Source organism: Bombus pascuorum, chromosome 1, assembly GCF_905332965.1.
Source record: "Bombus pascuorum chromosome 1, iyBomPasc1.1, whole genome shotgun sequence".
In the NCBI taxonomy this organism is placed as follows: domain Eukaryota; kingdom Metazoa; phylum Arthropoda; class Insecta; order Hymenoptera; family Apidae; genus Bombus; species Bombus pascuorum.
In genome coordinates, this window is record NC_083488.1 from 8,809,773 (window position 1) to 8,826,069 (window position 16,297).

The 16,297-nt window shown below is 37.6% G+C and overlaps 2 protein-coding genes across 3 annotated transcripts in view; one reads left to right on the forward strand and one right to left on the reverse strand.

Moving 5' to 3' along the window:
- Positions 1-16,297, forward strand: part of LOC132916653 (endoplasmic reticulum transmembrane helix translocase) — a 61,467-nt gene that overhangs the window by 38,222 nt on the left and 6,948 nt on the right. The window lies entirely within an intron of this gene.
- LOC132916683 (protein spaetzle 5) lies at positions 4,452-15,434 on the reverse strand. Of its 2 annotated transcripts, none has more exons than XM_060976900.1 (7): positions 14,682-15,434; positions 12,137-12,291; positions 6,803-6,892; positions 6,250-6,402; positions 5,999-6,160; positions 5,133-5,378; positions 4,452-4,961 (listed from the first exon to the last, which is right to left on the reverse strand). In XM_060976900.1, the coding sequence occupies exons 1-7, from the start codon at positions 14,709-14,711 to the stop codon at positions 4,790-4,792; spliced, it is 1,008 nt and encodes a 335-aa protein (XP_060832883.1). In that variant the 5' UTR covers positions 14,712-15,434; the 3' UTR covers positions 4,452-4,789. The 2 variants fall into 2 exon arrangements, with proteins under 2 accessions (XP_060832883.1, XP_060832892.1); XM_060976909.1 differs by lacking the exon at positions 14,682-15,434 and adding an exon at positions 13,596-14,071.

Here is a 16,297-nt window from a genome sequence, read left to right on the forward strand (position 1 = left end):
TTCCTTGGAGTAATAAATTTTCTAAATCACAGGAAATTTATTTTGACGACGAGGATTTGTTATTTTCGAATCGGTGGAAAGCGTTGGATAAAAGTTGAATGTAACGAGTTCGCCGGATGTTCGGCTATAAAAATCGTCGGATAGAATTTCCGGCATCGCATAGAGTTTGATGCCGCGCAGTTTATTCCTTCGCCCGTTGCTGGAAATAACTGTACGTCTTACTTTCATCGCGACGTTGCGGTATAATCGAGCCCGGAGGAAAAGGAAAGGAGGAAGGATAAAAATCGAGCCGCGCTGTGAGACTGTCTTCCTCGCCCTCCTTTTTCTCTGATTGCGTGGCAACGAGCAAACGACAAAGAGGAAAAAAGTAGAACAGGGTAATTGAGGATTAACGATGGAAGTAGAAGCGCAGAACAATTGAACATTTTGTAATTCGTTGTTAAACAGCATGCACGAGAACAGAATCTTACAGGTGAAATTAAAATAGGTAAATTAAATTATAAATTCATTTTGGTGAAGAAAAAAAAGAACAAATGGAAAATAAACCCTATTTCGATGTAAAAATAAAATATAACAAACGCAGACCACAATTTATAATTGTAAAATATTAGATAAAAAAAAATATATATGTATATAATTAATATTATCTGAGAGACAATCGGATTGCAGATAATGTCTTTGTTTGTATCGATTAATGTTTGCCGTTTAATTCTCGAAGAACGGTAAACAAACGGAAACACAAAACCCCTATTCCAATGGCCCCCGCAGGGAAAGAACCTGAAGCTACCTACCCTCTAACTATAAGCCCAAAAGGACCGTCAAAACAGGTGTCCAACGCCATTTCTCACCTTTCTCCCCTATCTTACCCTTTTCACTCTCAAAAGACAACAAACCTTCCTTCCCAAAGGTTAACTATTTTACAGCATCCAACAAAAGTCATTCTTAAATACAACCAATTTCGTTCTCCACCAAATGCAAACTTCACTTTCCAATGGCAGAAACAATTTTAAGTTGTTCCAACGATTCTGAAGACAATTTAGCCGAACAAAAAATCCCACTTCTACCAAAGTTCTTCAGACGAGTTTGACTAGAATCAAATTGAACGAAATTAGTGCGAAAAATTAAGAAAAACGGGTTTCTCTGGGGCAGCGGAAAGTCGCGCAGCAGCGCGCAGGATAATTGCGTGCGCCGATATACAGTTGGCCTATTACCACCGTGAACAGAGGAAGAAGGAAAGGGAGAGAAAGAGAGGGTGAATGTAATATATACTTTCCTCCAGCAGGCGATTTCAGCCCCCATTGGTCTGTCCTGCTCCGTTCCCGGTCGGCCGCTCCGTTCGCCCTTCGGAGCTGCGTGCGCGGAAGCGCGCGCCCTTCCACGCGGGGTGCGTGCGCGCATATAAATGGAATCCCTTCAAGTAGCCTCGGTGCCCGCGTTGCCATCCACCTCGTGTGCGTGTACCTCCCTCTGTACGCGCTTCTGGATTACCAAGGGGGCGGCCGGGGGTGGCTCGGCGAGGGCTGCCTCGACGACGATAGTGCAACCCGATGGCTAGCCGCGCTCGTTCCCTTCCTTCTCAGTTTTACTCTTAGATTTGGAAGAATTTTGGGAACTTTAGGGTTTGCGGTAATTGGAAGGACACATAGGGGGTAGGTAATTGATATAGATGTTATTAGGGAACGTGTGAGATTTTGCACAAATAGCTTCTGTATAATTAGCGGGGATTTTCGGATGAAAATTAGGCAGTTGGAATTTTCGGGACATTCGAGATATGAAGGTTTTGAGGAGAACGTAGAGTCTTTTTACAATATTTTCGGAAAGTAAAGTCAAGCAAATATTTTCAATCGGAAGATAAAGGATGAAGTTGTTTCAACGACATATAAAGCCCCTTTGCGATCTTTTCAGAAATTTAGACGAAAGGATTAAAAGAAATTAAACGGATTAAATTAAATTATCTCGTTACATGAAAGCGCTCAGTTTCGAAAACAAGTAAATGTATTTTACGACGTTTCCAAAGACTTCGATAAAAATTCTCAAAACGATACGTTTCTAAAATAGGAAGGATCTCTGAAAGTCAGTAAACAAGCAACTCGTCGAGAATGTTTCTCCGGCATCGAACTCTCGAGTTGCGAACTCGGCTGGCACATCGCGAGGGATCCGAAGCGTCTTGAGGCCATCGCTAGTCGCTGGCAGCGAGGGTAGGAAGCGCGTAGAGCACAAGTGCACGCGGATAGTGGATGTTAGGTGCGTTGCACGAGCGCTTACGTGCCTAGAAATTCACCCCTTTTTTTCTGCTTTCTCTCTCTCTGGCGCAGGTTGGCCAGGCGAGGGTGGCCGAGGGGATGAAAGGGGACCAGCAGGCCTCGAGAGTGAATACGACATACAGGAGCAGCACGCACAAGTACACGGTTTCGCAGAGAGTGGAACGAAATCTATAGCACGCACTTACGCGGTTGTATATGCGTATACGCGTACGTGTACCGCCGCACCCCGAGGACACTGCCACCGAGGGTGAAAGGGGAGGGGAGAGGGAGAAGCTTTCAATTTTTCCTGCTGCCTTCGCGACCAGCCGGAAGCCGAGATTCTTGCGGAAGAATACGCACCATCCATGGGCGTAGCCTAGCTCTAGCGCGATACTCCGCGCCGCCGTGTTAAAGGATGTACGAGCTTTCATGCCTCTAGTAATCGTTTCGAAGAATTTTTAATCTATCGCGAAAAATCGCATATTTGGTTCTTCTGCTTCTTTCTACTGTTTTCTTTTTGAATACGAAGTCTTGCGATGAATATCGTTTATTGCTTTGCTTAAAAATTGTTTGAATCGACGAGCCGAATTTTAGATGCCATTTGCGTAACGTAGATGAATATTTTCTATATAAATCGAACGAAAGAATTTTTCATTTTGCCTCGCACTGGATTCAAGTATTTCTTAATTTCGACTATGACTTTTCGATTTTTCCACAATCGCTATTATGATTCGGCGAAACGGACGGTAAGCGCGAGACGCGTGTATCTTGAAAAATACTTCAACCGCCTGTGTCACTCATTGATACTCGATGCAACATACAATTTTTTACGTTTCGCAACTGGATCAATTCTTATTTTGATTAATCAATTACTCTCGAGTGATTTTCTAAAACTCTTCGTCAAACCTTCATTTCTGTTCTTCCTGATCGAAATTTTCTTTCACATGAAATAAAACTCGTAATCTTGGAATTAAGAGAAATTTCCCGGTCTTGGTAAGACCACGATGCGGAAATCGAATGAACGGAACCGTGGCACCGCGGAGGGTTGAAAAGTCGAACGATCGTAAAAAAGCCGCGTAGAACGAAGGGTGTGCGTGGCCTCGCAGCGAGAAAATTCCGCGCATCCTGCGCGTGTCTGACCTCCTGGCAGTTATTTCCCCGCTCCCTGCCACTCAAGCGCCATTTCCACCCCCGACATCGCCCGCCGCCCCTGTCCTTCTCCTTTTAGTCCTTTTTATCGCGGTTGACGCGAGTCGAGATACTTTTATTTCATGGCTGCGAGGTCGCATCCGCGTTTCACAACGATCCACGCGGCTTAACCTATATCGCCCTCTGTCCTTGATAAACTGTTACGATCGGCCATGAATCGCTTTCCGCGCGATATTCGCTAGTCCAACGACGTTTATCGTGTGTAAATTGGAAGTTCGGATCGGATTTCGCTTCGTCTCTATCGAAGCAGAAGCGAGACTTGTCGTTCCTCGATCGACCACGAACGTGATTATCTTCATAGAAAAGGATCTTGGGAAATTTAACGATAGAAATATTCTTTTTTCTCTTACCGACTTTTTCTAAATATCTGCGAGGATGTGGTATTATGTGTAAATGTCGAGAATGTTGGCCTTGAAGTAGCAACGCGTGCTGCACTTTAAGACCAGTTTCCAGGAGTTTGTTTCAAGCGACGATCGATGGCCTATGAACTGATGAATAAGTCAAGTGATTTTGCCGTACGAGATATAGCAGAGACTGCATTAATTATCGATGATGGCGATACAAAGTAAAGGTGAATTAATAGCGCGTAACAGGTATGACTTCGCGAAGTTTGTACTTCAGGCGCTTTGAGTAACAATTTGAATTTCGAGACAAGTAGCGACACCTGTCGACGAATCAAAGCATTATCCCGTTTCATTATAACGTAGAAACGTTTTTTTTATTCTCCCACCGTTTTTATATGTTTTAATTAATTCTTAAGATTTCTTCCCCCTTATTATAAAATCGCGATGAGTATCGATTAATTTATGTATACACGTGTTTATCTATATTACCAACTACAGAAAAATTCGCAGAAGATATCTCGTGAAGATCTATAAATATCCGAACTACTTAAGTGCTACTAAATTACTCGTATTAACATTATCTCATGTGAAACGACTGAAATAAAATTAAAAATGTAGAAAATACAAAGGTCGTGTAACTAATTAATACGTAAAATTAATATTTTAAGTTCATTTTTCTTTTTATGTAAACTGAAGCTCCTTCGATCTCCTTTAAGAATTCTCCTTCGAAATCCTTGATTATTCAATTATTTATACACGTACGAATCCATAAATCACGCACTTCGAGAAGTTCTTTCTTCATTTTTTCATCCATTGGCTATCATGGCGGTCTAATATTCTTTTGCTTTTCAATACCAAAGTATGACAAAATAATTTGTCTCAAAAATTCATCACGAAGACTTTCGTAATACTACATTTTTTGCTGACAAGGATATACAATTTCAGTTTGTCCACAAGTGAAATTTCTTCAGACTTCGTGATTCATTCGTGTTTTCAATAGTTTGCTATAATTTCACAGGCGCAGCCATGGGGGAACCAGAAAACGTCCGTGTACAACTGGTTTCCGCTTCCTTCCAATGCCACTAATCGCTTTTGGACATACTGTTGCTGACATCTACTGGTGTATCCCGCAGGAACGGAACAGATACCGTTGCAAACATCCATCCTAAGGAAAGTCAAAATATAATTTAAATTATCTTAGAATTTTATTGAATCGCAATGAAATATACTATTGTCTGCTTTACAATTCCAATTTAAATTTTCATATATCATCAGGCATTTAAATTTTCCGATTCGAATTGACGTAGCTAACAAAATTATAAATAAATCTACTCACGTGCATTTCTCACTCTTCACCACCTGCGAATATTTCCGGTCGTTCTCTTGAAGATTCACCACGTACATCCAGTTTCCTTGGTTGTTCAGAGCCGCTCTCGGAGTGATATATTGTGTCTCCGTTGGGCAAAGTGGAATTGCATCGAGATTCGACTGCCTCTTGTTACGCGTCTTACTCAATTTACTATATTTCAATAACGGATTTTCGTAGGACGTACGTGGTGCAATTTTACTGCTTCTAGCGTATCTGAATAAATATATATATATATATACTTTGTATAATTATATATATATATATAATTGTAACAAAATTTACAATTTTATTTTAATTTATTTTATTTATTACTATGTATTATATATAAATGTATATATATATATATATATATATATATATATAATTGTATATATATAATTTATATATATATATATACACATTTATACATAATACATAATAATATATATACATATATATACATATACATATATATATATATATATATATATATATATATATATATATATATATACAATTGTAACAAAATTTACAAAAAGTATACCAGTATAAATATTTAGATATTATTATTATTTTTTATAATATTTAGATAATATTATTTGTATACAAAAGTATACCAGTATATATATATATATATATACACACTGGTATACTTTTGTATATATATATATATATATATATATATATATGTATATATATATATATATATATATATATATATATATATATATACATATACACACAATTGTAACAAAATTTACAAAAAGTATACCAGTATAAATTTATACGAAAATTTACAGCACTACAATGCGATCAGTATCATCACGATCAAATTCAATATTAAGCATGATCACCTGTTTGACCACCACGCTTGACCCTGTCCAAAGTTCAAAGTCTGTGGCTGAGCGTAAAAAGAACGATCCGGCGTGACTCTTTGCTCTGTAGGATGAAACTTGGCAGGCGCCGGTTCCTCGCGTAAAAACGGATTCCCTTGGGCCGGTGTCGTGTACCTGTAGCTATAAACAACAGCACGAGTTACTCGTCCAACGGAAAACGGACAATTTAGTTGACAATTTGGTAGGCGCAAAATTAGCATCGAAATTACCCATTCTGCTGAGTGTCGTTCGTCGGGGTCCCGTAAATGAGCGGCGGCTGCCCTCGAACGGGATACTGCGGCGGCGGTAAGAATGGTAACGAGTGAAACTGACCCTCCCCGTGCGCCTGATAATCATATCCCACGGAGTATTCCGGTACCGACCTTGAACAGAAGCACTCTGTCCTTGGTCCATTCCTCGTTTAATATAGTTTAGGAATAATGATGATATTTAGTTTAATTTTATAATTATGTATCATATTATGATTAGTTATTATATTATTATTATTAGCATTATAATTATTACATTTTAATTTACGTTTTAACTTTAACTTATCTCATTACGAATTTCTTATTGATTTTCTTTCGTCTCAATGGATACGTTATAAAATTGCGTTATACATTTTTTATGGACGATTTATGTTATTATAGTATCTTTTTCTTGACATGAAAAACCTAGGGTAACCTGTATTCTTTTTTTAAGGATAACGCAATGTACGTTATTACAAAAAGCTTGGGTAATTTATGATCTATAAATGGATATAATGAATACAGAGGTATATACCTGTAATCACTGAAGTCCTCTTTGGACTCGTCCTTTAATACAGAACTGAAGTCGAAGCTGCATTTGTCCACAAGAAATTTAATTAACTGTCTGCAATAGAAATCAAAGAAAGACAAAGTATTAATAAAAAAGAGAGAATGCAAAAGCGTAGGTTTTCAATTGCATCTTCGAAATGATCTTTGACCCGTGTCGCGGTAATAAGTGTCGCGTATGATTTCTTGACCTAACTTTTAATAGAATCGTTTCAGAAATGAATAAAAAATTGGTTATCCATCTCATGGATTATTCATGAATTCACGGAAGCCGGGTTCCACGACCTATGGTCGTTCCTCCTATATCTCGCAACTGTTTTCGAGCAAAATTAGAAAATTGGATAATTATATTCCTTCATATCTTCCTCTACCATAGCATTCTCATTCTTCTTTAAAAAAAAAAGGTGTAAAATTTTAATTTCTATTTTTCAAAGAGAAACCTCAGAAAAAGATTACATACATTAACGTCTCTCGAAACTTTCAAAAGTCTATAAAAGACAAAAAAAAAAAAAAAAAAAGAAAAGAGAGAAACGAAAGCAAACGATATACACAATTCGATGCTTCACAGTTTTTAAAATAAGTTACTCCTCGTTGGTAAATTTTTAAGTATTCAATTGCAGAGAAGAAACGGGAGAAAAGGAAAGATTTCGATATGTACTTAAATCATTATCACGTCACAAGATATGTAAAATATAAACGAATTGAAAAAGTCCAGTGACCCATAATGCCGCGCGAAGTGTCCATGCAAACACGCGCATGAATTTCGTGCGTGGTCGAAGGCCCGCGAATCTTGGAACTTTCTCTACCGGTGAAAGACACCAGCTAGAAGATATGTCCCGATGTTTAATTCATGGTCCACGCCTAAAAGCTGTTTTCTCGCGGGCTGCATCTCGATCAGTGTCGTGGTGCTTCCACGAGCCCGGCCAACTTTCGAACGTGTGTGATTCGTCAATGGACGACGGAAATCGGGAGACAGGGATTGACCTCGAATCCCAACACAACGTTTTAACTTACAATCTCGATACCATCGTTGTATTTGACCAACGTATTTTCGTATGTTTCTTCCATGTCGTCCATCCGTCTTCTTCGAATTGTCGTTTGACAGGGGAGATGGTAAAGAAATGTTACGATTTTTTAATTTTTTATATTCATAGCTTTTTATTTTTGTCTTTTGTATTATGTTTTTTTTATATCTTCTATATATATTATATTTTTAGCTTTCTGTTATTCGATGCTGTATTCTCCTCAATCATATTGCATCGAGTAACAAAGTCGTTCGTCTTTCATAATATTCTAAAAATTGTTTAAAAAATTTAAAGATGTGTATGTATATCTGAACTTTTTCTTTTTTTATAAAAGATACGAGGAAACTTTTTTATTAGCGTGTCATCGCAGCAGGTAAGAGAGAAGTTCTTGAATCGATAAACGTCTTGCGGGAAAAACTGAATTGGATGAAAATCCGCGAGAATTGGCGGGAAATAGCGGACAATGCGAGGTATTAACATTTCCTGTTATGCAGGCCGCATTACCACGCGTCTGCACACAATTGCAGCGGCACGCCGCCGTTGCGCCGCGCCGTCGAGAACTCGTTCATCAACGATAAACACCAGCAATCATCGTTTCCTTAAATCTTCCGTAATCTCTAGTGAGCGCACGTAAATACCAATTTGCTGTAATTGATCGCGTTCATTTATCCAGATTTATGAGTGTATCGTGCTTGTATTGACACGATCGCGTTATCTAGAAGCGGTATCGATCAAAGACGATGAATGAAACGATGAAGACGAAAAATTATATAGCAATTACGATATCAATTACAAGAAACGAAGAACCTTTTTAATATTCGTGCAACACATACATTGAAGTCGTTTAAGAAACACACGACTTTCTAATTTAACAATTACCTAATATCTATAGAAATTCTGTAAATTACACAATGTAGTTTCAATAGAAAGTATTCAAAGTAACCGCTGTTCGTTGAATACGTATTTTGCATGTGTGCTGAAACAAGTCTGAAGCGTATGGGATTCCTTTCACGTCGTAACAAGCATCTTCGATTTGTTCAAGCTAGTTAACACTTGTCAATGCGATCGACGCGCATTTTCCTTATTCTATGGCAATTATTTCACATTTCTATCGCCATAGGAAAAATAAATTCTCTAATCGTTCATTGTCGATCGATGTTCTCAGTGTACGATAAATTAATTTCTGACAGGACGAACAGAAGCAGTAGCACGGAAATGGAAGCATCGTGACGAACATAGTATCCACAGCACTGTATGGAAATCCATAGCGATGACTAGCAACGATCGTTCTCGACGATAAATCTGTTACGTTCCACGGACAACCTCACAACGCATAGGTGGAACTTCGAATCGCTCCTAGTATCAATTCGAGCCGTAACGGTTCCGATAATTATCTAGCAGGGCATGACCGCGTCAAGGCCACGGTCACGCTACGCTGATCGGGAAATAAAACGTATCGGAAAGACGTCGGTTTTTACGTAATCGTTTGTCGCTTTCGAATCGATCTGGCTCCGGCGCAAAAAAGAGGAAAGATCGTGAAAATGATATGAACAAATGAATTGTATATAATACGATGCTGCTTTCTGTTGTTCTACCTGTTTAGTTACTTTTCTAGTTAGCTTTTGCAATCTCGTTCTTCCTCGTTTACCAATGACGTTTTTATCTACTAACGAGGCATTTAAAAAGAGAAATAATTGAAAGAAATGATATAAACGATGGAAAATAGAAGGATACTGGTAGTTGACACATTTAACGAAGATACAAGATATCAAATAATCCTATCGATTATTGTAGTGAGTCTTCTATACTTCTTTAGCGAAGCTCTTCTTCGCCATACTTCCTGTATCGACTAAACTGTTTACGATGGAACACGAGCAGAATAGAAGTCAGATGACGCAAGAACGCGACGATCTCCAGGATATCGTCGGGGTAATTTTAAGCAAGTTCACTATCCTGGAACTTTCCCTTCCTGAAATTCGTCTCGCCACGCACGATCAGCTGATTCGTATGCGGGAACGGTAACGCCCGACACTCCGGGAATATTAATTACGAGACGGTGAACCATATTTTTACAAATTCCGCAGACGCGAGACTTTTGGAAATTCCAGGAAACAGCTCAATCCATCCTCGAAATCCTTTCTTTCGGCACTCGATAACCCGATACTGCCTTACATGATTTCAAAGTCTAACAATTTCATGTACATTTGCGGAAAAAACTAGCTGTCCTAGAAATCCGTTTCGCGTATCACAGCGTCCTTCGTTATTTTATTCGCCGTTGTCCACGTTATTTTTCCAATTATTTGTATCCTTAGACTCATTCTCAAAAAAAGAGAGAAAAAAAGAAAGGAAAAGACTAAGATCGTAAAAAACAACTAGAAAAATATAATTAGGTAACTAAGATTTGAAAGACACGCAAGTTTCTTATCGAGTTTCTTATCAAACAGTCGTCAAGTATATCAAGTCATCTAATTTTTGTAGTAACTTTGATTCACATTCAGACTCTTCATTATACATCTCACAAGGACTTGTTGCAAACTCAAGGAATCGGACGAGCTTCTTAGCGAGTCTCGTTGCTCCTGCGTCACGAATGATCTAATTTTTTCGATCGTTCCGCGCGATTAATTGACCGAGGATAAACGACAAATGACCAATACCTTGGAATGATAATGTGTAATACTCGCGCAACTGTTAAGAGGCAGCATTATCATGCAAATACGATTATAGGCCTGACATCATAGATCTGCCATGCGGTATATCACGAACATGGTGTACGCGTAAGTAGCACACTACAACGACAGCTTTTTTCGCGAGTCTTGCAAAAACCCATCCGGCATCTGTGTTATGTCATTTGTTCATCATTTTCGAAATCTATTGCTCACGAGCGAAAGAATGTCTTTATCATCTGAAAGAAGGTTGTCCGATGCATACACTTCAAGAATTATTTTTAACGCGAAATAATTTTCAATAGTTGTGTTTCTTTTTAATTTCTTAGAAAACTCTGTTTTAAGATGAATGTCCGTACATCTTGATCATTATCTTTTTAAAAACACCTCTTTTAAGATACATGTATGCACATATGCCTGCAGATGATGTAATTTATATTCAACAGGTACATAGTCTTTGATAGAATCTTTTCAAATGATGATCACCGTGATCTCTTAGTCTTTAATAATTATTCAACAACTAACGAAAGAAGAGCATGAATGATTATCCCATTCCTTAAATTTACTGTAGTTTCAAAGTAACGGTGAAATAGGTAAGCGTTTAACCTTCGAACGATATAATAAAATGAGAAAGTATTGAAAATGAACGTTTCAGAGAATGGTTATCGGTTTATTCTCCAGATTTTCTGCATTTTCAATATCTGATACATATCCATAATTATTTTTATAGAAAACAAATATTAATAATTGGCTTCAACATTGTCGTCTAACTTTCGAATGATATAATAAAATGAGAAAGAATTGAAAATGAACGTTTCAGAGAATGGTTATCGGTTTATTCTCCAGATTTTCTGCATTTTCAGTATCGGATACATGTCCATAATTATTTTTATAGAAAACAAATATTAATAATTGGCTTCAACCTTGGCGTCTAACCTTCGAACGATATAATAAAATAAGAAAGAATTGAAAATGAACGTTTCAGAGAATGGTTATCGGTTTATTCTCCAGATTTTCTGCATTTTCAGTATCGGATACATATCCATAATTATTTTTATAGAAAACAAATAATAATTGGCTTCAACCTTGGCGTCTAACCTTCGAACGATATAATAAAATGAGAAAGAATTGAAAATGAACGTTTCAGAGAATGGTTATCGGTTTATTCTCCAGATTTTCTGCATTTTCAGTATCGGATACATATCCATAATTATTTTTATAGAAAACAAATATTAATAATTGGCTTCAACCTTGGCGTCTAACCTTCGAACGATATAATAAAATGAGAAAGAATTGAAAATGAACGTTTCAGAGAATGGTTATCGGTTTATTCTCCAGATTTTCTGCATTTTCAATATCGGATACATGTCCATAATTTTTTATAGAAAATAAATATTAATAATTGGCTTTATGTATAAATATACTTCAATATGAAACTTCTAACACTATATCTGTTAGTTTTCTCAAACTACACTCTTTGCAGGGTTAATATCTAATAAGTATTCAACATTCATCGAAAGCTTCTTAGGATATAAATCACGTTTTCCTGCGTATAGAGAACTCGTATCTAGCAATTGAGACTTCCTCTTTTATTAAACGAAATCGTCTTCTTACCGAGGATAATGATCGAGACTTTCACAGAACGTTTGTCCTGGCTTTGCGCAATTTGGTGTGTGCCCCGGAGGTGCGGGTACAAAAGGTTCGTATTGTGGTCGGCCTGGACATCCGTACTCGAGGCAAGGCTCGCCATGAGCGTTCACCAAGGATGCCTGAAACCAAATCGAGAATAACGTTCAAAGGACCTTGATGAGACAATTAAAACAGCGATTAAGTGCAACGAGCTGGAGCGTACGAAACGCTTACCTTCTTTCATCGTAACAAATACATCACCTGTCATGAGTTAGAAGAACATCTTTATTGTACAATTCATAGAAATATTTATTCGATATTCCATATGAACGAATGAAAATGCGTTCGCGAATATGTTACAAAATACATAAAATCTTAATTTAGATTCTGCTACAGATTTGATTTAGATACGGCGGCAAGAACGATAGTGGTTAAAATATTTGCAATATCATCCATTTAATGAGAATAACGTTTCCACTGATGAAACAAGATCGTCGAGATACTAACGTAACTAGAACGTTATTTGTATAAAATTTCTATAAAGATTATTAGGAGAAATCTTCTACTCGGTTATTGCGGAACCCCGGTGAATCATGCTTCTCTGAAATGGTTCCATTGGCTCGCGGCGCTATATAAGGAATATTAAATCTACGCTCTCCTAGCTTTTATTAAAACTAAAAAAAGGAAAAAGGAAATATTATTAACGATCTATCTCGTTAGCGTTCGCAATTGTGCAGACTTCCAATAATTTATCATGTTTGCTTAAAGAAAAAAAAGAAAGATCGAGTTCTTATTCGCGAGCATGCTTTCATTGGTGTAGAACCGCAGCCGGAAACTTTAAGGTTGTCCGAATTATTTGCTTCAATCAGTGAACGCATTTAAACCTGATGTAATATTCTAGTATTGGGTTGGCAACTAAGTGATTGGGGATTTTGTCATTACCACCTAATAAAATGGGAAAGAATTGAAAATGAACGTTTCAGAGAATGACTATTGGTTTATTCTCCAGATCTTCTGCATTTTCAGTATCGGATGCATGTTCATAATTTTTTGTAGAAAATAAATATTAATAATTGGCTTTATGTATAATGATACTCCAATATGAAACTTATAACACTATATCTGTTAGTTAGTTTGTCATTACCACCTAATGATAAAATCCGCAATCATTTAGTTGCCAACACAATAGAACGTTATTTAAGAGCTTTCTTATGCCACTTGCAATTGACTCATCGTATAGCACGGTTGGTGTCACTTTTTATCTATCCCCAAATCACCCTAAAAGTTCATATACCGCGAAGCAACTTTCGTTTCTACGATAATACAATTGGGACACAAATGTCTTATAAGAGGAAGAAAAGCAATTTTTGAATATCGTACATGTGCAACCCGAAGAAAAAAGAAGTGAGTTAAGTTATAGGTTATAAATGAAAATGGTACTTACTGTTTGAAACATTATTATCGTAATAAAATTACAGTATCCATACAGTTTCGATGAGGTTAGGATATTGAAATTTTCTCGTAATCAAGAATCATACATTGAAAGTAATTTTAATTTCGATCAACAAAAATGAATCATCCTGTATACTGTGATACTATGATAAGGCGTTTACACAATTATAGCCGTTTTATGATCATTTACACATATACTTAATCGTTCCTTTATTTTCACCGAAGTGTGCATCCGGTATTACAAAAAGCTTGAATTCAGCGGCAACTGACGCAATCTTACAAAACGTAGAGAATCTTACGCCAGATATTACGATACACGTCAGGCTTGAGTTTTACATTTCACTCGTGGCTTTCACGGTGTAAGAAACTAACTCGTTCTACGGATCCCAGCTAGCTATGATGTCTGACACAGAGTGGTCACGTGTGCGATCGTAAAATGCGTATTCACTTGTAAAATATTCGATTCGAAATTACTTTCATCTTCGATCAATAAAAACGCGTAACGACGACTTTTGAAATCCGAGATTTTTAACATTAAACACTCATACAGCACAGAGAATTTATTTTTAGTTTTTAAACGTGTTAAATTGTATACATAAGCTTTCCATGTTTAGTAATTACTTTTCAAACGCGTCTCATACGTGATAAATTTTGTATTGTAGCGAAATGAGGTTTAGGGCGATTCTTTATATCGGAACCGTTTCATTCACGGGCAGGTTAGAAAGTTACTCGTTATCCTTATCGTTTCTAACCACGTTGACTTTAAACCACGTACAGTAAAAGTTCCGCCTCGACCGTGAGACACATGCACACACGCTCGTATGTTTAGAACTCGATTGTTCTACATCACTGCATCCGCTGAACCGACTGGAATAAACAAGCGAACGATATCGCACAAGTATCCTGTTTGTATTTTTTATTTAGATTATATGTTAATACAAGGCATACTTGATTAAACCCGGCTAAAATCAATAATTATCACATCTGTAATTTAGAATTACCACGGACATGCGAAACTTGCGAAACTCTATCTAACTCTTTCTAATAACAAAAATAATAAAATCATGTTTGTACTTACGATTGTTAATAATGAAAAGATCAATTTCATTTTCGAAGGTGTTAGAATAGCGATGATGGCCACCGTAACAGATTTAATTCGAAAACACTTCACCACGTTCGAACAATTGTATCACCACTTTCTTTTCTTTTTCTTTTTTCTCTTTTTTCTTCTTTTTACCGATCTGAACCACACCGCGAGTCCTTTCGCGAGGGCTGATATTCAATCAGAAGTCAAATCACATAATTATGACATTATGCGAGCCTCGCGGAACGGGATTACTACGACACGATAAACGATTATCCGTTCAGTGAAACACGTGCCGGTAACCGCGGATGCGCTTCGCAAGTTAGACGGATCGCGGAAACGCCGATGTGCAATCATCGAGTCATGCGTGGTGCGAGCGTTGACAAGTATCGTTGGCCGCGAAAAAATACGTCTCGCCGCGCGAGTGATTAATCTTCCGAGAACAACTTCTTAAACATGAAATTTACTCAACTGAGCTACAGGACGAAGATGAATCACTGAAACGCGATTAAAGGCTTATCGAAGCAAGTGAAATGTTTCTTCGTTCCGTATACGAAAATTTGGTATCCTATTTAAGTCGCGTGTAACTGCGATACAAGCACCACTGTATGACGATGGTCGAACTGTGGAGGACGAGTGTGACTGTCGATACCTTAGTCACCGCCACTGTCACTCGTATATATGTATTCCGTGGCGTTAGGTCCAGATTCCGTCGGGGTTTGTCCTGAGCGATTTTACGCGCGGCGATCTTACCTAGCAACGTGGGTAACTCGGTGTACCGATACCCATACTCGCGCTCGTACCCCTTCCTCTTGCACGCGTGCACGAGTTCCGATCGAGCAACCATGGGTGGGATATAGTTGCACTTTGCTAACTGACCGAGGTTTTGCCTTGTTAACTCGCCCTCCGTATCCCCACCACTTGGAAATGTCCCTGCTCACCTAGACTAGAAACCAGTCGTTATATCTTTCTTTCCGATTGTTTCGAAAATGGACGTTTAATTCTTTTATTTTTACTTTTTTTAACATTGGAAATAGCAGGATAAGCAAAATACCGAGCAATTGTTCGTTTTTCATACATTTTATTAATTTGCAATTTTAAGGTTATTATTAAGATGTAAAAAATTTTACTAATTACTTTACTTCAATTCTACGAGACGGTTCTGCTATGGATCTTACCTTGCTAACTGGGTAGATTCGCTCCCGACTAGCGGCCAATTACCAAAGCACTACCGTACTTTCACTGGTATCCGTGTTCCCTAGTGTTCCTCGTTCGACCTTACACGTTGACAGAGATCGTGTCGCTAGAACGGGATCAATGAAATTGCGTAAAGAGACGAAGGTCGACTTCTTGATAGTTTTGCTTTTATTTCTCTATTGACGATGTGCGAGTCGAGTCTAGTTTTGTACACGATTTCTTTGTATGACGAAGCTAAAGAATAGCTTTAATAACAATGCGTTTTCTTATACATTGAATGACCGAATGAAGAAGGATAAAAATTGATTTATGATAAGAAAGTATTTGCTTCAAGGCAATGTCTTTAAAAAGAATATTCTTTACAATCTGATTCTATTGTCGTTTCCATATATACTATACGAAACGTCTTATGT

What these genes read in the sequence shown, in the direction of transcription:
- LOC132916683 (XM_060976900.1), bottom strand. Translation starts at nt 14,711, where the DNA reads ATGAAATTGATCTTTTCATTATTAACAATC. An exon ending in CAAGCGTGGTGGTCAAACAG is followed by an intron (nt 5,379 to 5,998) that starts GTGATCATGCTT and finishes ATATTTATTCAG; the next exon opens with ATACGCTAGAAGCAGTAAAA. An exon ending in GTGAAGAGTGAGAAATGCAC is followed by an intron (nt 4,962 to 5,132) that starts GTGAGTAGATTT and finishes GACTTTCCTTAG; the next exon opens with GATGGATGTTTGCAACGGTA.